Raw genomic sequence first — 17,344 nt, 5'->3', positions numbered from 1 at the left:
TAAGGTAGCTTGGACTGAAAGAATGGGACGGGCCCACAATTATGCTGCAGATTTCCATTTCAGGGTGGACTGGGACTCAGCTCTTCTTGCAGTCTTAGTCCAAACTGGAATCACTCCAGCAGATGTCTCCCAGTGTAAGATTCCCAGTCAACAGACCAGGAATGATAAGAACATTCCCCCCCCCACCTTTTATTTTATTTTATTTTTTAATATTCAGTAAGGCAAGAAGAAACAAGAATACAAGATAACAGCCCAGAACAATATATCTCAACATTCAGCCACAGGTTATATATAACAATTTATCAATTGAAGAGGTGTAATTATTAGCATAACTTATATACCCTTGCCAGATCCAATAAAAAAACCCTGAAAAGTCAGCATTCGAATTTCATAGTAACCTTTTCCATCATAGGGACTGACTATACTTTTGCACGCCAATTATTCAACGGTAGGTTATCTAGAAATGTCCAGTTTTGAGCAATTCTTAATTTTGCAGCCGGGAATAAGAATATCATACGCCCCTTTTTGTTAAGTTTAGAATTATCTCCTTCAAAAATATGTTATCATCTCAACCCTGGAAGACATTTGGGAATGATGTGGGGTTGAAGTCCCAAGGTGATCTCTTTGCGACATCAGAGCGGTGATCAGAAGCAAAACTTTCAGCAGGGTGGGAAGACACAGACCTAGTGAAAATTGTATTGGGCTTTATATCAAGGGATAGAATCATAGGTGCTTCTTATCTTTTAGAAGGCTGTGTCAGAATATTTTGCCTTGAAATGCCTACTCATTTCTGAGTGGCAGCAAAGATTTCTGTAGCTTTTTATTGGGGAAAGGAAAGGAAAGGAAGAGGAAAGGAAGAGAAAAGGAAGAGAAAAGGAGGGAAGGGGGAGGAAAGGAAAGAGAGAGAGAGAAGAAGAGAAAGGGTAGGGGAAAGGGGAAGGGAAGGGAAGGGAAGGGAAGGGAAGGGAGAAGGAGGGAAGGGGGAGGAAAGGAGGGAAGGGGGAGGAAAGGAAACGGAAAGAGAGAGAAGAAGAGAAAGGGAAGGGAAGGGAAGAGAGAGAGAGAGAGAGATGATCTGTTGTGTTTTTAAAGGATTTGAGACATTTATTTATTTATTTATTTATTTATTTATTTATTTATTTATTTATTTATACATCACATTCATATAGCTGCCCATCTCACACAAAGCGACTCTGGGCGGCGTACAACAATTAAAATAAAATAACAAGTGTATAAAAACAACCGTTATAAAAAGACAAAAAGTTATTAGAATAAAAACATTATCACACATTTAAATAGATTTTAAAATATCCCAGTCCCACAGAGAGAGCAGAACATCAATCACAGTGGAGCCATCTAAGAAGGTCTCCGGTTCCCAAAGCCCCCCCGGCCTGATGGCACAACCAGGTCTTGAGGGACTTCCTAAAGGACAGCAGGGAAGGGGCGAGCCTCACTTCAGGGGCGAGAAGGTCCCACAAGGAGGGAGCCACGGCAGGGAAGGCCCGCTGCCTGGGACCCACCAAATGCAAGTCCCTGGTTAGCGTAGTGGACCTTCCTTGCCGGATCTAATGGGACGAGCTGATGTAATTGGGGAGAAGGGGTCCCTGGAATGACCCGGCCCCATGCCATGAAGGGCTTTAGAGGTCAAAACCAGCACCTGGAATTGGACCCGGATGCAAACTAGCCCCCAATGCAGCTCATGGAGCAGAGGTGTAACATGCGCTGTTCTCAGAGCGTACATGACTGCCCACACCGTGCATTCTGCACCAGTTGAAGCTTCTGGATACTCTTCAAGGGCAGCCCCGTGTAGAGTGCATTGCAGTAGTCCAGTCTGGAGGTGAGCAGGGCCTGAATGATTGTGAGCAGGGCCTCCCGATCCTGGAAGGGGCACAATTGGCGCACAACACGGAGTTGTGCAAAGGCCCTCCTAGCCACGGCTGCCACCTGCTCATCGAGCAGGAGTCGTGAGTCCAGGAGGACCCCCAAATTTGCTTTTATGCTAAAAGTGCTGTCTTGTATAAAGGCTGTAGAAAACTAGAGTTTGAACACAGATATATTAAGATGGATTTTCTTTCTTCCCTTTTGAAACGATTAAGTTTGGGGTAAGCACCATCCTTCCCTCCCTCTTTGTTCCCTTTCTTTTGAAAGGTATTTAAGACAAACTGTTGATTGACTCTCCTGACCCTCATGGGGAGGAACTTACTTTTGTATTCCTGTGATTTCCACATTTTCATGTTAAGAAGAGGGAAAGTTAGAAAGCAAGTGGTTCTGACCACATAAAACATCACCCAAGGCTGTTCTCCTTTGTAATTTTTTTTTTTTGAGGGCGGTTGTGTAGACGTCAGCTACTTGAGAATTTTGCAGTATGTTGGCGCACAATTGCATTTTATGTATAGGGGAAGAGAATCTTGTCTGATGTGTTTTTGGGTTGCCATTTGGGGCCATGCATTTTGGCCCAGACATCAGTAAAGCAGCGTTCGATGTGGTTTGGCTGCTAGTTTTCCTTGGTTAATTTGCAGAGGCCTTGTTGGGGGTGGGGGGTCGGGGGGTGGGGGGAGATAAGTTTATATCTTCTCCTTATGCAGCAAGATCCTGTTTGCCGTTGAAACCAGGGCCAATTCAGTGCCAGTTGCAAAAAGGCGACCTTCCAGATGGACAACTCGCCTTGCTCTTCTTCCAAGTGGCATTAATAAATCAGATGCCCCCCTCGCCCCAAATAGTGCTTCCTGTGGTGCTCCTTGAACTTAATCCATACCAAGCGTTAATTTTGCTTGATGCTCCTTCCAACGTGTCAGCAGCTGGAAGGGCTGCAATGGCAAGATGGAAAGAGCAGCGTTTTGAAAGATGAAGCTTTCTCAAACCACATCCTGGCCTTATCACTCTTACCAACGTTAGAAGCAAACGCGGCCGATTGGGTGAGTTTCTTTCTGCGCTCGCTGTCTCTCGGTGTGGAAAATGGTTTGGAGGATTCAGCGCATTGGTCCCGTTTGGGCCCCGTTGCTTATCGCAGCCAGTTAACACGAGAGTCAACGATGCTCTGTGATGCACGGGGGTCAACGATGCTCTGGGGTGCATGCCGTAACAGGTAAAGTTAAGCCTTTCCTGTTTTCTCGGCATTTCGGAAATGTTTTGTGCGAGCGTGTTTGTGTGTGTGTGTGCGCTGTAGGTAATGAAAGCAAGGGGGTAACAAGGTCTTGGCATTCCCTCCTTTTTCTGAGCATTAAGCAGAAACCTCCTTGTGCTGTTTCCATTTATAATCAAGGCTCTTTGGGCTTTGGGGGGGCATTGTGTAGAGAGGTGAAGCTACCACCCAACTTTAACAAAATTTGCACTTGTCAGTGTCGGACGCATCCCAGTTGCATGGATGTTTTAATAGCAGGGAACCACGGAAAAGGAGCCTCTGTGGCCTTTTTAATATTCCTTGCATCCTCTCTCCCATCTGAACTTTTAAAAATAGCTCCCCTCCTTATCTGAAGCAGGGTGCCTCCGGCAACAGCAGCACACACACATAAACATTCCTGAAGTCTGAGTCATTGCAAAAGACCATGGAAGGAGGAGGAATGGTCTGTTGACAAGAGAGAGCCTTTAACTTCAGCTGGCACAGAAGAAATGGCTGTTTGGATTCAGATTAAGGTTTTTTTTCTTCCTCCTCCAGCAAGAATTGGATGCTGAAACCTCTGTAGGCTTTGCCGCAAATGTTTTTCTCTCATTTGAAACAGGCGTTCTATTTCTCTGTTTCCCCAACCCTATGCATTGATGTGTTCAACTCTCATCCTCCCCAGCTTTGGAGGAGTTGGATGGGAGATGTTGTCCAGAGTATCCGAAAGACTCCAGGGGGGAAGGTGATGACTTTTATTTGGGACGGCAGAGACCTGAAATGTCTACTGTACATTGGGTCCGGTCCTCACTGAGGAAAAAAACAGCTAGATGATCATGTCAGCCTTGCAAGGTAGTCCAGATTAGAAGCCTACCCAGAAGTCCTAGCTCTACCTTTATTGTGAGGTTACATTGACCGAATCTTGCAAGTCTGCAAGTGCATATTTCCCCCCTCACTTTTATGGTCCAAGAAACTAGGGAGGGTCCCTTCTGAGACATTTGCCTCGCCCCATTCCTTCTGCGGGCTCAGCCAACGGTGCCTAGTCTGTGGCTCTTCCTCCTGTCTCCCAAGGTCATTCTCGCAGACCATTACATATAAAGAGGAAATATTCCTGGGCATTGGGGCAGTTAAAAAGACGAAACTATGCCCTCTCTGTCCCAAGCATAGAAAGTAGAAATCTAAACCGCCTGAACGAAAAGCTACTTTGAAAGATCTGTAAACATTTGTTGTTGTTATTCTTACTGGATGTATTATAGCCACCCACAACAAAGGCTTTTGTTGTGGTTTCAGAGAGTTGCACATTCTGGATTTAAACTTGGACTGCTGGGTTGAAAATGCAAAACCTGGTTCCTCTTTCTCTTCCCTTCTCTGGCTGATTAGCAATGGAAACCAAACCAGATGCCCTTGCAGCTGTCTTAACCAATTCCTGCACAATTGCTCCTCTTCATCTCAATCAGAGTGTTTTTCCCTGCATCTCTTCAGACCAACTTTTCAATATCTTGTACTGAACATTTGTGAGGATTAAGCCCTTGGATGTGGACCAACTCTCACTGCTAAGGCCTTGCAAGATTTTGCTCCTTGAATGCAAAACTTTAACGGAGACAGTTACATAAATATCTACTGCTCGTTTCAGTTTCATGTTTAGCAAGATCTTGCTGGCTGAGGAAGCCAAACTTCAGAACCGTGCCGCATTTTTCATTTTATGCATGATAATGTAAGGGCAAATTTATCCATTTCATTGCAGAGGAAAACTGAGATTAATACTAAAAAGTGAAGCGGGACCTTAACGCGGAACAAAAATATTACAGTTATTTGACTAGCCTCATCTTTCGATGAAAATCTTTCATCAAAGATTTTGAGAGTTTGCACATAACACTGTGCCAGGGCTGTCTGCAGGAAGGGGTCACAATAGTCAACATGGCGGCCACAACGATGCGATCAAAGCCCACCCTTTTTTGCACACGTGACTAGAACTGCATCTCTTTGGATGATAAGAGAAAGCATTGCATATTTATGGCCTGTAGCTCTTACTGAGACATGAGGCTTGCCATTTTCTGGTGAGACCCTCTTTGTTCAGTGTCCAGTTCAAAAAATGACAGTGACAAATTGGGGCAAGTTCAGAGGATGGTTACCAAGATAGTGAAGGTTCTGGAAACCCAGCCCTGACGAGGAATGATTGAAGGATCTGAGTATGGTTGGCCTACAGAAGAGATGATTGAGGGAAGGTACTGTAGCAGGCTTCAAATATTTGAAAGGTGGTCACACAGAAGCGAGAGCGGACTTATTCTCTGATGCCCTAGAAGATAGAACCAGAACCAAGGGGTAAAACTGCAAGAAAGGAGGTTCAGCCTAGACATCAAGAAGAACTTCCTGGCTGTTCAAGCTGTCAGCCAGTGGAACAGGCTGCCACTTGAAATGGCGAGTGCTCCTTCATTGGAGGTCTTCAAGTGGAGGCTGGATGGTCAGAGAAGTTCTAATGGATCTTGCCCTGTGCATTTGGACTTGATGACCCAAGGTTCCTCCCCACTCACTGATGCTATGTATTCTGCCGGAAACATGATGGGCTACTGAGGTCATGGCCTGTGAAAACATACATAGGGATCAAAGAGTCCCCCCTCCCTTCATAAAAAAAATTGCATTGATAGAAGTGCCAGATGAATCTGATCGGCTCCCTGCTTTCTCTGGACGGCATTCATTCGTTCCAAGGCTGGGTCACTCAGCCTTCTCCCCAGATTTTAGTCTGAACTGAGATGGGAGGGCTGCTTCAGTAATGGGTCAGACCTAAAGCTCCCTCAGCCTTGGGGGAAATAAGGATGAGGGATCCTCCCTGGAGAATGTTGTACATTCTGGACTGTCAGAAGAACAAGCGTGCAGGGCAATCCATTCTTGCTCTACTCAAGGAGAACTGTGTAAAAGATGCTGTTCCCACATCCCTGAAAAAAAGGTGCAGTGTGAAATGGACAGATTCTCTACTTCTGGATACGAGGAAATAACAGTTCCACGGTCCAGTCACTGTGAGTTCCTGAATCGCCTACAGCTTCGTATTTTATTCCATGTCCAAGAAATGCATTGATAAACCCTGTGGGCTCTGAGGCCCTTGGGAGGTGATCCACTGAGCAAGATGATGTTCCTCCATGCAGAGACCCTCTGTCCAGTGAATGCATCAAGGCAATAAGGAACGTCTTGTTCTGAAGGATGAAAGAAGCATTTCCTTGTATCTGGTGAACATCCAGATGTTCTGAATCATCCTGCTTCCTACCCCAGCCTGCTGTCCTCCAGCAACTCTGCAAAGTTATCTGTGCCCACCTGAGTTCAAGCTAACATTGGAAGGCTTCCTGCACTGGATAGAGACTAGGTTAGGTGATCTTAAGTCACTTTCCATTTCTAGATTCTCTGCTTCATCGAATGACAGCTTGCAAGAAACTTAACAGGGATCCTGAAAAAGACTGGCTAACACTCTCCACATGCCTTTAAACACCCTGAGTTAGGGACCTGTTCTTGGGCGAATTTTGCCCAGAAGGCATGCCACAAAACAGCTGGCATTTGCGTCAGCCAGTGCTGCATAGTTTGGGTGCCTGGTAGACATTCCCGTAACGGCTTAGCAGAAGGGATCTCAGAGGCAATTGGTATAATGCAATTGTTCTGACTGCTGTGTGTAAATGTCCTAGGCGGCTGCGTAAGCTGGAAAAGTGATTCATGTTGAGTTTGTTTTGAAAAATCAATGCCCCTTCCAGGCCCATCTTGGAGATCAAGTGGGAGATGCATAAGGGAGAGCCAGCATCCAGACTCATCCATTTCTTTTAGACCGGCCATATCTTAAATTAGATTGGGCATCACCATTTGTTCTCCACCAAATAAAGGCTACACTTTCAAAGCTCTCTGCCCCTGCCACATTGCAAAGATCCCCCAAAGGACAAGTTGAAGTCCTTCTGCTGCAGGTTGCTGAATCCTGGCCTATTCCTGTGCAAATTGGGAAGTGCCCGGGCACAGAGGGGGGTCTTGCTGTAGATTCCTGAGTCACTGTTTTCAGGGTGGGTGTTTCACTCTGTGGCTTGGAAAACCGTGGCTGAATTAAAATTGCCACTTGCCCAGCATCCTGTTTCTGAGAGTGGACAGTTTTTGGAAGTTCACAGCAGGACACGGACATGGTGGATTTTGCCCCTCACTGTCTGGACTCTGGTGCTCAGTCCTTGATCTGCAACTCAGCACAAATCCTAATTCCATCGTAACCTTCCAGGGATATGAAGTGGTTCTAGGAGGACAAGCTACCTTTATGGTTGCGGTTATTATTGGCAGCAGTCCCTCTTGCTGTAAAAATGGAGACCACCAGCTTTCCACATATGGAGTCTCTTAGAAAAGGAGCCTGCAGCCAACCCCGCTCTCAGCCTAACCCCGCCTGGCACAAAAATGCCACTTAAGAACATTTGCTTGGCATTGTTCTCTTCCCCGGCTCAAAATGTGCAGACTCTGTTCTCTTTCTGGACGGATCAAACCAGCCTGTTTCAGAATTGCAGAACTCGTTTCCCTTGAAAGCTTGGCACGAGGCTGCAAGAGGGAGATCTTTTCACCGGCCCCGATAGCAGGGGATACCAAAGATCCATGGACTGAGCCACTGGGTGGAGGATCAACAGGGTCTTCATCACATCTTCAGTGTGCAGGGATGGATTCTGTAAATGCTGGCTGGCCCCATTGTGGAAAAGAAGGCCTGGCTGGGATGGGCCATGTGGAGGCCATGTATCTTGCGATGGCCTCTGGGCAGAAGACAAATGGGCCCCCCTCTGCGTCGCTGGTGGATATCTGACTGGCTCCCGTTGGAGTGGATTTTGAGCCATGCGGATTTGAGTTCTTCTGCAGCAAAGCAATTGTTCCTTTCGATTCTTTGCGAGATGTCGTAGGAGAGCCATATTAATCGATGGTACCCAAAAAATCAGGAACGTGGTAGCATCTTTTCCGACGAACCAATTTTACGAAAAGGCAGATGCTTTTGTGAGCTGCAGCTGCAGCTCACGAAAGCATCTGCCTTTTCGTAAAATTGGTCCGTCGGAAAAGGTGCTATCAAATTCTTATTTCTTTTGGCCACCAGGCTACCCAATGCAATCGACACAATCTCATGTTTTGGGTTTTTTTGTTATTTTCTGTGCAAAACTCAGCCCTGGAGCAGCTCTAACTCCCCTCTCCGGCTGAGGTTCTTCTCCTTCTCTCTTTGTTCTGCTCACACTTCTTCTCACTCCCTTTGAAGGCTGCACACCCGTTGATTGTGCAAGGAGTAGGAGCTGTCCACACCAGCACTTCTGCTCAGAAAAGAGAAAGGCAGGAGGGAGGGGGGCTGGAAGAGAGAAAAGCTGCTGCCAAAGTTAACTGAATACCGTAGGGCACTTTGATCAGCTCTTCCAGCCCATCTGGGAAGCAGAATTTTTTCTTCTGGGTTGAGCTGTTAGCAAATCAGCTGTGCCCCTCCTGGAAAGAGAGATGGCCGCCAAGCGCTCCATCCCTGGGATACCAAGAACTGAGGGGTGGAAATGGCGCAGAGCCTTTGGGCACACACTGCAGCCCCTGCGTAGCAAAGTCGTGTTTCTGACTATTTGTGAAAGGGTGTATTTTGGGAGGCACAGGACAACTTTTAAGCATGGCGATCCATGAAGGGTATTTGTTGGAGAACAAAACGTAGATAAACTCTCGAAGCTTGTCTGCCTACCTTCCTTCCCTCCCTGCCTCCCTCCTTTCCTTTCTTCTTCCTTTTTTCTCTTGCTCTCCTTCCTTCCTTCCTTCCTTCCTTCCTTCCTTCCTTCCTTCCTTTCCTTCCTTCCTTCCTTCTTTTTTCTTTCTTCTCTCACTTCTTCTTTCTTCCTTTCTTCCTTTCTTTCTTTCTTTCTTTCTTTCTTTCTTTCTTTCTTTCTTTCTTTCTTTCTTTCTTTCTTTCTTTCTTTCCTCTCTCTCTTTCTTTCTCTGTCTCCTTCCTTCCTTCCTTTCTTCCTTCCCTGCTTTCTTCTCTCCTCCCTCTGTTTGTGTTCCCTACACAAACATACATGGGCTAAGCACATTGTCCCCCCCCCCGAAGCTAAGGAAAACCAAGGCACCATTCCTCCAGGACTCAGTGCTATGCAGAGGCCAACTGGATGCCTTGGAAGAGGCAAAGAAGGCGACCCACCCATTGTTGCTCCTGCCCTTCAGACCCCCACCAGGAGAAAGCTGCCCAGCGGCCTCCATGCCATCAGTTGAGATCACTGCAGATGCAATGAGATGCTGGAGAATTTGTCTTTTGCTGCCAGCCTTTATGTCCCTGTCCTAATTCAATTCCGTGGGATCTGGATTGAGTTTCCTCTGGTCTGTTTACCCTGCAGCTTTGAGAAGTGGGGGGTGGGGGTGGGGGTGAGGTGGAGCCTGGCGATTCTTCCCCTCCAGTTTCCAGTTCTGGTAGCCAATTGTCTCAGGTGTATTTTTTGTCAAATGGTATGTTTTGGGTGGCAAACTAGCAACGGTCAAGCAACTCTCACTGCAACCCAAGAAGGGTGTGTTTGAGAACAAAATAAACTCTCAAATCAATCTTTCTTTCTTTCTTTCTTTCTTTCTTTCTTTCTTTCTTTCTTTCTTTCTTTCTTTCTTTCTTTCTTTCTTTCTTTCTTTCTTTCTTTCTTTCCTTCCCTCCCTCCCTCCCTCCCTCCCGTTCTGTAGCTTAAAAGGCACAGCCTTTTAATATCTATCTACCTGTCCGTCTGTCTATCATCTTTTATCTATACTCAGACAAACTACAGTACATCCTTTTATTTAGATTCAGACAAACTGCACCAGGTCAGAGAAGGCAGTGAGAACGATCAGTGGCTGAGGAAAATGGGGACATTTAGATTTGAGAAGACTCAGGGAGACACAATAGCACTCTTCCAAAACCCCAAAGGATGTCACATGCAGAGAAGATGATCAGTGATCTCTCATTCCAGAGTGCAGCTATGGAAGAATTTAAATTATCAGTTGAGTGTCACTAGGAGCAAGCATAGTTTGATGCAAAACAAACTACGACAGCCTCATTTAGCAACCGTTTGCAGTTATGACGGTGATGAAAACATAACTTTGCAACCAGTCCTCACTTTTACAACCTTTGCAGGTCTGTAAAGCAAAGGAAAGCTGAAATCAGATCAGAAGCACAGTCATGGTTTCACTTAGCTTCCTTAATGACTGAGTTGCCGGTCCCAATTGTGGTCACAAAATGAGGACCCCCTGTATTGAGATGGATGCTTGAATTTGGATTGCTGCCCTGAAAAGGGTTGGACTGAATGACCTCAAGGGTACCTTCCACTTTTATAATTCTGGAAGCAATTCCTTGATGTTTTGTCAAGGAACCCCGCAGCATTCAGAAGAAGTTCTGAAAAAGTCCTGGCATTTTTAAGTTCCTTTTCTTCCAAGGCATTCGAAGCCACGGAGAATTTTAAATCAGTATCGCAGGCCAGTAACCAAAACGAAGTGCCTTCCAAGAGTTTCTGAAAAACTTCCGTGTTTGCATGGGGGCGATTCTTTGAAACTCGGTCTTAATCCTTTACGGTATTGAATACACAGCTGACGGGAATTCATTCCACACATGTTGGCTTTCAGCCTAAGCCGTAGATAATTTGTTTGCATTAAGGCAGGCCATCGGTTTTGGCCTGGTAAGCACATTTGGAACGTTGTGAGCACGCCGTGGGCACGCTCACAAAATGGCTTCCACCAAGAACCTACCCTGTCACAAAGATCATATTTGTGAGATTTCTCCCTCTGTATCGCTAGCTGACCAAGATGCTTTGTACTATCCCGGTTTATTTTGAGGTTTTGGGGGGCAGCTGGACACACTTCTAAACACGTGCTTGCTTGGAAGTGGTCCATCTGTTTTATTTTCTAAAAGGCTGCACTGGGTCTTCTTAAAAATAAAGTTGCTAGTGGGTGCTTGGGGGCCTGGCAGTTCTCTACTTATTTTGCTGCAAATTAAAATAATTTGTAAAATGTCAGAAGCCTCCGGGGCATGCCGAGGGACTGGCTGGGGTCCAAGGGAGGGGTCCACAGGTGGGTTGGCTGACGTGGCTATTTATTAATATACATAAATGGTGCCCATAGCGGAGAAAAGTTAAATACAATACAGGGTGACAGTTCTAAGACCTCATAAAAATTATACCGCATATCTGCTGCAATGAAGCATGGAATGTCTGTCCAAACGCATGCAAAGTTAAAAAAGTAATCTATTGAGTAATTTTTTAACTTTGAATGTGTTTGGACAGACATTATAATAATATATTAAGAGTAGATCAGGTGTATTATTTTATCTTTTGTCATTGGTCTAATTTGGATTTAGTTTCTTTTTTCTCCCTTTCAGTCTAGAGTGGTGTTTTTCAACCTTGGCAACTTGAAGCTGGGTGGACGTCAACTCCCAGAATTCTGGGAGTTGAAGTCCACCCAGCTTCAAGTTGCCAAGGTTGAAAAACACTGCTCTACAATGTCTCAGGTATAAAGGGAGTTTGGTAAATGGGATTTTTTTCCCCAGTGTACCATTAACTTCAGAGTTTTTCTAGCCAACCCAGGCCACACGGAACTGTGGTTTGTTTTAACCGTGCTGCAGCGAATAAACCACAATTGGATGCGTCCAGACAACACCACCTGCGATTAAGCACGTTTTACAAGCCGCAGAGGCTGGTTTCATCCAGTGCCAAGACTAACCCTGTTAAGCACAACCTCCAGGAAGAACCAGGTTTTGCTTTTGAAAGCTGGCTTCTCAGTTTCGTAAAAGCATCCGCTTGGCCATGGAGGGTTGTTTTTTTTTAAGGTCATGCTGGGGCTGTGCTTTTCCAACCCGATTCATCAGCTCAGCAAAAGACCCAACAGCTGCCTTCGTTTGTACCTTTCTTCATTTTTTCACTTTGGCTGGCATAGCACCTGGTGCCAACCCAACCTGTTAGATTGGTTTAGGGTCTGATGTCTCACCCAACCCTCCCTTAACCCTCTTGCTTGCACCCCCTTCTCTGTTTGCAGAAATCCATGCCTAATTGATCTGAGCCATGTTTCTAGCCTGCAGGTAGTCCGGAGGGCAACTCACTCATGGCATTTGGAGAGGCTCTCAGACGTTCAGTTTGGCTGAATATATTCTCAAGCTGAGCTTCTGAAGAACGACCCAACGTTTTGCAAATACGAGATTCTTCCCTTTGTCAAGCTGTAGCTTTAGCTGGGCAGGCTCTTCAATCAAGGGTGTTGGGACGCCTCTTAAATTTAAAAGAGACGGATCGGTGGGCATCAATGGGCTCTTTTATAATTCTGGTCTGGGAGCGAGTGTGGGGCTGTTGAAGAATCTTTTTTCGGCCAGAGGGCACAACTGAAAATTTGGGAATGCCAAGTAGAGGCTGGGGATATGTGAGGGTCAGTCACTTACTCACCGTGCAGCTGCCCCCTGCGGAGTCGCAAAACACACTCGGCTCCTTAGCACTCCTCAGCCTTGTCTGGGCTACGTTCAGCAGGGCTGGGCCTAGGATCGGAGACCACTAGGTAATCCCAAAGCCGAAAGCCAGGCTGCATAGTTAAAACAAAATCCTAGAAAACACCAGTATTTTGCAAGCCACCTCTAAGCTGCTGCCAAAAACAGGGATGCTGCCAAAAACAGTGTCTGTTAAGTCCCCAGGAATTGCGCCCAAATCCAAGGAGAGCTGACATTTTGCTGTCCCTCACCCCCCACTTCAGGAAGCTTAGTAAGCAGTGAGAGACATTACTAGCCAACAGTTCAGCAAGAAAAACGTGCATGTTTGAAACCTGGGTTCCTGCTTGCAACTCTTGACATATATTTCATTGGTAGCATTTTGCAATTTTCACTCCTGTCTTGCAAAACCCAGGATGAGGGGCTGCCTTTTGCGTTTTATAGATGAGGGAGCTGCGGGGGGCAGTAACTGCCCCCCAGCAACTGTTGACCCTTTGATCGGTGGTTAAGCCCTCATCTGCCTCCCAACTGGCAATGAATTTCTGCTCATGGATTTTTTCCCTGCTTGGTTGAGGCCACGGTACTTACTGAAATCTGAGAGGCCAATACTAATGTTGCAAGGAGAGCCGAATTTCTTGATGGCCGTAAGCATATTTGCTTTGGAGAGATTTATTTTGAGATTTGCCATTTGTTAACCTGGATTTAGGGCTTAGTGGATTTTAATCCAGTTAGGTTTGCCATGCCATCCACATCGGAAATAGTTTCCATTTGGAAGACATCATTCAGAACCTACGGGTCGTCTTCATTTTAAATTCTCTTTTACCCCAGACCAACATGGTGGCTGCTGGGGCTTCAGACAGCACCCCAAGTCCAAAGGGTCAGGACCAGCAGCAACTGGGGTCAGTACCCCAAGTCCAAGGGGTCAGGGAAGACAGCAACTGTGCACTCGCAAACTGGACTTTTGGGCTTCCGTTGTGTTTCTCAAACTGTGCAGCTCCCCTCATAAAATAATGAATTTGTATTTTGTTTTAGATATTTTTATCCTGCCTTTATTATTTTTATAAATAACTCACCGTCTCCTTCTTTCTAGCCTGGAGCCTTCACCACTAGACCAAATTGGCTTATTTTTTTACCCCATGAATGAAACTAATAATAGACAGAGTTGGGTAGGAGATAAACACACCACTTTTAATGACAAGGTTTAAGCCTCCAACATTGCAATGCCAGAAGTAGCCACTGCACACCTACCAAGCAAAATGAAATGCTCACAAAAGCCTTTGAATAGAATTTGTTAGGCTGAAAAGGTGCTTCCAGACGCCTTCTGACTTCTGCTACCACACACTCACGTGGCTCTCCTCCCGCAGCATCGAAAATCAAAAGTGATTCTTTCCCAATTCGATTTCACAGAGTTGTCTTTAGCGAGATTTATTGCAAAGGCTGGGAGGAGTTATCAGAACTACAGCAGCTGAACTGCTTCCCATTTAGATCCAATATGTATGTTAGGGTGCAGGTAGTCCTTGCTTAACAACCATTTAATGATGGTTCAGTTACAATGACCTCAGAAAAAGTGCTTTACAACCTGTACTTGCACTTATGACGTCAGAAACCGCAGCTATTCATCTTACGACTTTGCACCACCCCGTCACGTGATTGCAATTTTTATGAGAGTCGCAAAGTGAATCACTGCAGTTGTTGTGAATCATGTGGTCATTACGTGAATACCAGCAAAAAAGCCCATTGGGGAAGCTGTATTTGCTTAATGACCATGTGATTCACTTAACGACCATGGTGGTTCGCTTTATAACCATTGTAAAAATTGAGTAGTCACAATGGTGACTCACTTAATGACCACCCTGCTTAATGACCAATCTTCTGGTCCCCGATGTGGTCATTAAGCAAGGACTACCTGTAGAGATGTTCGGATTTCCTTTTGAACAGCCTTCCAGTGATCTGGCAAGAAGGTGGATCCCTTCACCGATCACAGGGAGGTTGCAGTTAGCCGTTTACACAGCAGCATCCTCAATCCTGACCACAGTGGGAACCAATTTTTACCCAACTCCTCTCTCAGGCCATCCCCCCTCTCAGAGGCTGGAGGGTCTCTTGCCCCCTTTGGAAGAACCTCCAGCTGAAGCAGACCCTCGGCTGGAAACCCTGCTCTGCTGCACCGCGAGCCGCGCCTCCCTAGCAGAGCCAGAGCCGGACCCGGGGGCCCCCGCCCGCTTTCACCCCACCCGGCCAGACCCGACCTGGCCAGGCGCCCCGGCTTTCGCGGCCGGCGAAGCCCCCTTCGGCCCTCCCGCCCGGGGCAGCGCGATGCCCTCGCCGAGGCGCCCGCGGCGACTCCCGCCTCGCGGGGGCAGGCCGGCCGGCCGCCCCTTCCCGCGCCCCGGGGCCGCCCGGCGCCGCGAGGAGCGCGCTAGGACCGGCGCGGGCGGCCCGCGAGGAGGTGTGTCGCTCGGGCGGCCGCCGCCGCCAGCCGCGTCTCTCCCTTCCCCGCTCGGCTCCTCACTCCGAGCTGCTCCGCGGCTTCCGACGGAGGCGCGAGCCGCTGCCCGGGCGGAGGGCGCAGCCCGGCGATGGCAGCGGCCAGGCGCGTCTTCCACCTCCAGCCATGCGGTGAGCGGGGCGGGCCGGGGCGGGAGGGCAGCTGGGCGGGACGGTGCCCGGCGGCGGGGTGGCCCCGGCTCGCGGCTCCGGGGCTGCGCGCCCTCCCCTCCCCTCCCCTCCCCTCCCCTCGCCCACGCCGCGCGCCCCTCGCCGGCTGGCGCGCCTCCTCTCCACCCTCCTCCGCGGCGCTCTCCAAGTTCGCCGGCCGGCCGGGCGCGCGCCTGGCCGGGCCGGGCCGGGCTGGAGCGGGGCTGCCCAGCCTCGCCGGAGGGGGAGCGCCGAGGGGGGCGGCGGGCCCTTCCTCCGGGCGGGAGCAGGCGAGGATGCCGCTTCCTCCAGGGCCCCGTCCGCGCGGAGCCCCTCTCGCGCCGCCGCGCGCCCCTTCCGAAGACCGGCCGGATGCGTTAAACGCCGTTCTCGGTCTGTTTTGAATCTGTCTCCGGGGCTCGAGGATGCCTGATGCTCTGGCCACATCCTGCCTCCTTCGCGCGGCTTGGCTGGTTTTGTTTTGCTCGGTTCAGGGCTTCGACTGCTCGGAAGCGCTCCTTTGGAGGCGCGCTGCCTGCACGCTGCGAGTGCGTTTGCGGCGGCGTTGCGCAACTGCTGGCGGTTTGGTCTTTTCCAGGCGGTTTATCAGCACTTCCTCAACGTGCTTGTCAGTGGCTTGTTTTGGTGGAGGCTGCTGGGTCGGGGTTGCCCCCCCTCCCCCCTCCCCCCTCTCCCCTCTCCCCCCCCTTTCCTTTCCACTTTCTTAGAAGCAGAAAAACACTGGTACGATCCGGAGGGGAAACGCCGTGCTGAGCCACTGACATGAGTAAGCGGCACTCATTCAGCCTCCTTCTGCTTCCCCTGGTCTTTTATTGGGATCTTCCTCCTTTTACGCTCCCACGAGACCCCCTGAACCTCCGAGGCGACGCACCTCGGCCGGGGGCAGAGCGCTGCTGGCAAACAGATGGGTCTGCTCCCTTTTATTCCTCGGCTTTATCCGGCTTAATAGGATTAGCCCAACTGGCCGAAGCACAGCGTTGCTGCCCTCGTGGGATAAACAGACTTCAGGCGTTATCCAGAGCAGGGTTTCTCAGCCTCAGCAACTTTAAGAGGTGTGGACTCCAACTCCCAGAATTCCCCAGCCAGCATGGGAATTCTGGGAATTGACATCCACACCTCTTAAAGTTGCAGATCCAGAGGATTGGAAGCTCTGTGGACCGCTTTGGGAATGGCGGTCTCTGACCACCAACATTTCCCTCTCGGTGATCTCCAGGTGCCTAGTGGCTGGTCAGATAAGTGGCTAATCTTGGGCTGATCCCACAAACGCCAAGCAGGTCAGACGTGGTTAGAACCTGAGTGGGAGCCACCAAGAGACGCTCGTGCTGGGGGCTAGGCTGGGAAGTTGGGGAAACGTACCCTGGAAGATGGGATATAGAAGCGGCGTCCATACAGTGCCAAGAAAACTTCACGGGTGCAATTGTTGACTTGGCTTGAGGAACATCCAGACTGGAAGTGGCAATGGGAGTGCAATGCAGTGGAAAAATATCTGCCTTGTAGCAGAAGGTCTTAATTCAGTCTGTTGAAAAGGATCTGGTAGCTGAGTTAGGCCCACTCTCCAGGAGCTCAGAAGGTGGTTCCACACTGAGCAGGCAAAACTGGATAATCCACCTGGGGAAAGAGTGTGTGTTTGAGCACCCTGGTGTGTGGGGTTGTTTGCAGAATCAGGCTCTCTTTCTGCCCGTCGTAGGGTGCCTTGCTCCTGTGTAAAAACAGCTTGGTAGCAACTGATCCTTTAGGGAATCCTGCAAAAGGGAAGTGCCCTAGAAGTAAGAGATCCACCGTCAAGGTATCCATGCCTGCTGGAAGTTCCATCATCCACAACCCATAACCAGAAATCAGGCGGGGTCTGGTAGCCCTTTTTGAAAAGCTGATGCCTTTTACAGGTGGTCCTCACTTAACAACCATTTGTTTAGTGACCATTCAAAGTTGCAGTGGTGCTAAACAAAGGGACTTATAACAGGTCCTTGGGCTTACAACTGTTGCAGCACCCCCGCGTGATCTGGGTGGTTGGCAACCAGCTCACAGTTATGACGGTTGGAGCGTCCCAGGGTCACATGATCGCCATTTGTGACCTTCCCAGCCAGCTTCCAGCAAGCAAAATCAATGGGGAATGACATGATTTGCTTAATGACTGCATGTTTCGCTTAACGGCTGTGGTGATTCACTTAATG

At 48.5% G+C, this 17,344-nt stretch overlaps 1 protein-coding gene across 5 annotated transcripts in view; it reads left to right on the top strand.

The window, feature by feature from the left end:
- Positions 1–2,952: 2,952 nt before the first annotated feature.
- Positions 2,953–17,344, top strand: part of SLC4A11 (solute carrier family 4 member 11) — a 143,177-nt gene continuing 128,785 nt past the window's right edge. For 2 of the 5 annotated variants that reach the window (XM_088133208.1, XM_088133211.1), the window contains exon 1: positions 2,954–3,085. In XM_088133208.1, the coding sequence (XP_087989334.1) occupies positions 3,043–3,085 (43 nt within the window). In that variant the 5' untranslated portion in view covers positions 2,954–3,042. Of the gene's footprint in view, positions 3,086–14,832; positions 15,135–17,344 lie in introns of those variants that run through there. The other 3 variants (XM_088133210.1, XM_088133205.1, XM_088133206.1) reach the window with 3 other exon arrangements.

This window comes from Python bivittatus, unplaced genomic scaffold (assembly GCF_059951505.1).
Source record: "Python bivittatus isolate LINGU-HERP-01145 unplaced genomic scaffold, Pbiv_v1 ctg000070_np1212, whole genome shotgun sequence".
NCBI lineage: Eukaryota > Metazoa > Chordata > Lepidosauria > Squamata > Pythonidae > Python > Python bivittatus.
Note: the sequence above shows the minus strand (reverse complement) of the source record. Positions and strands in the feature narration are given on the sequence as shown.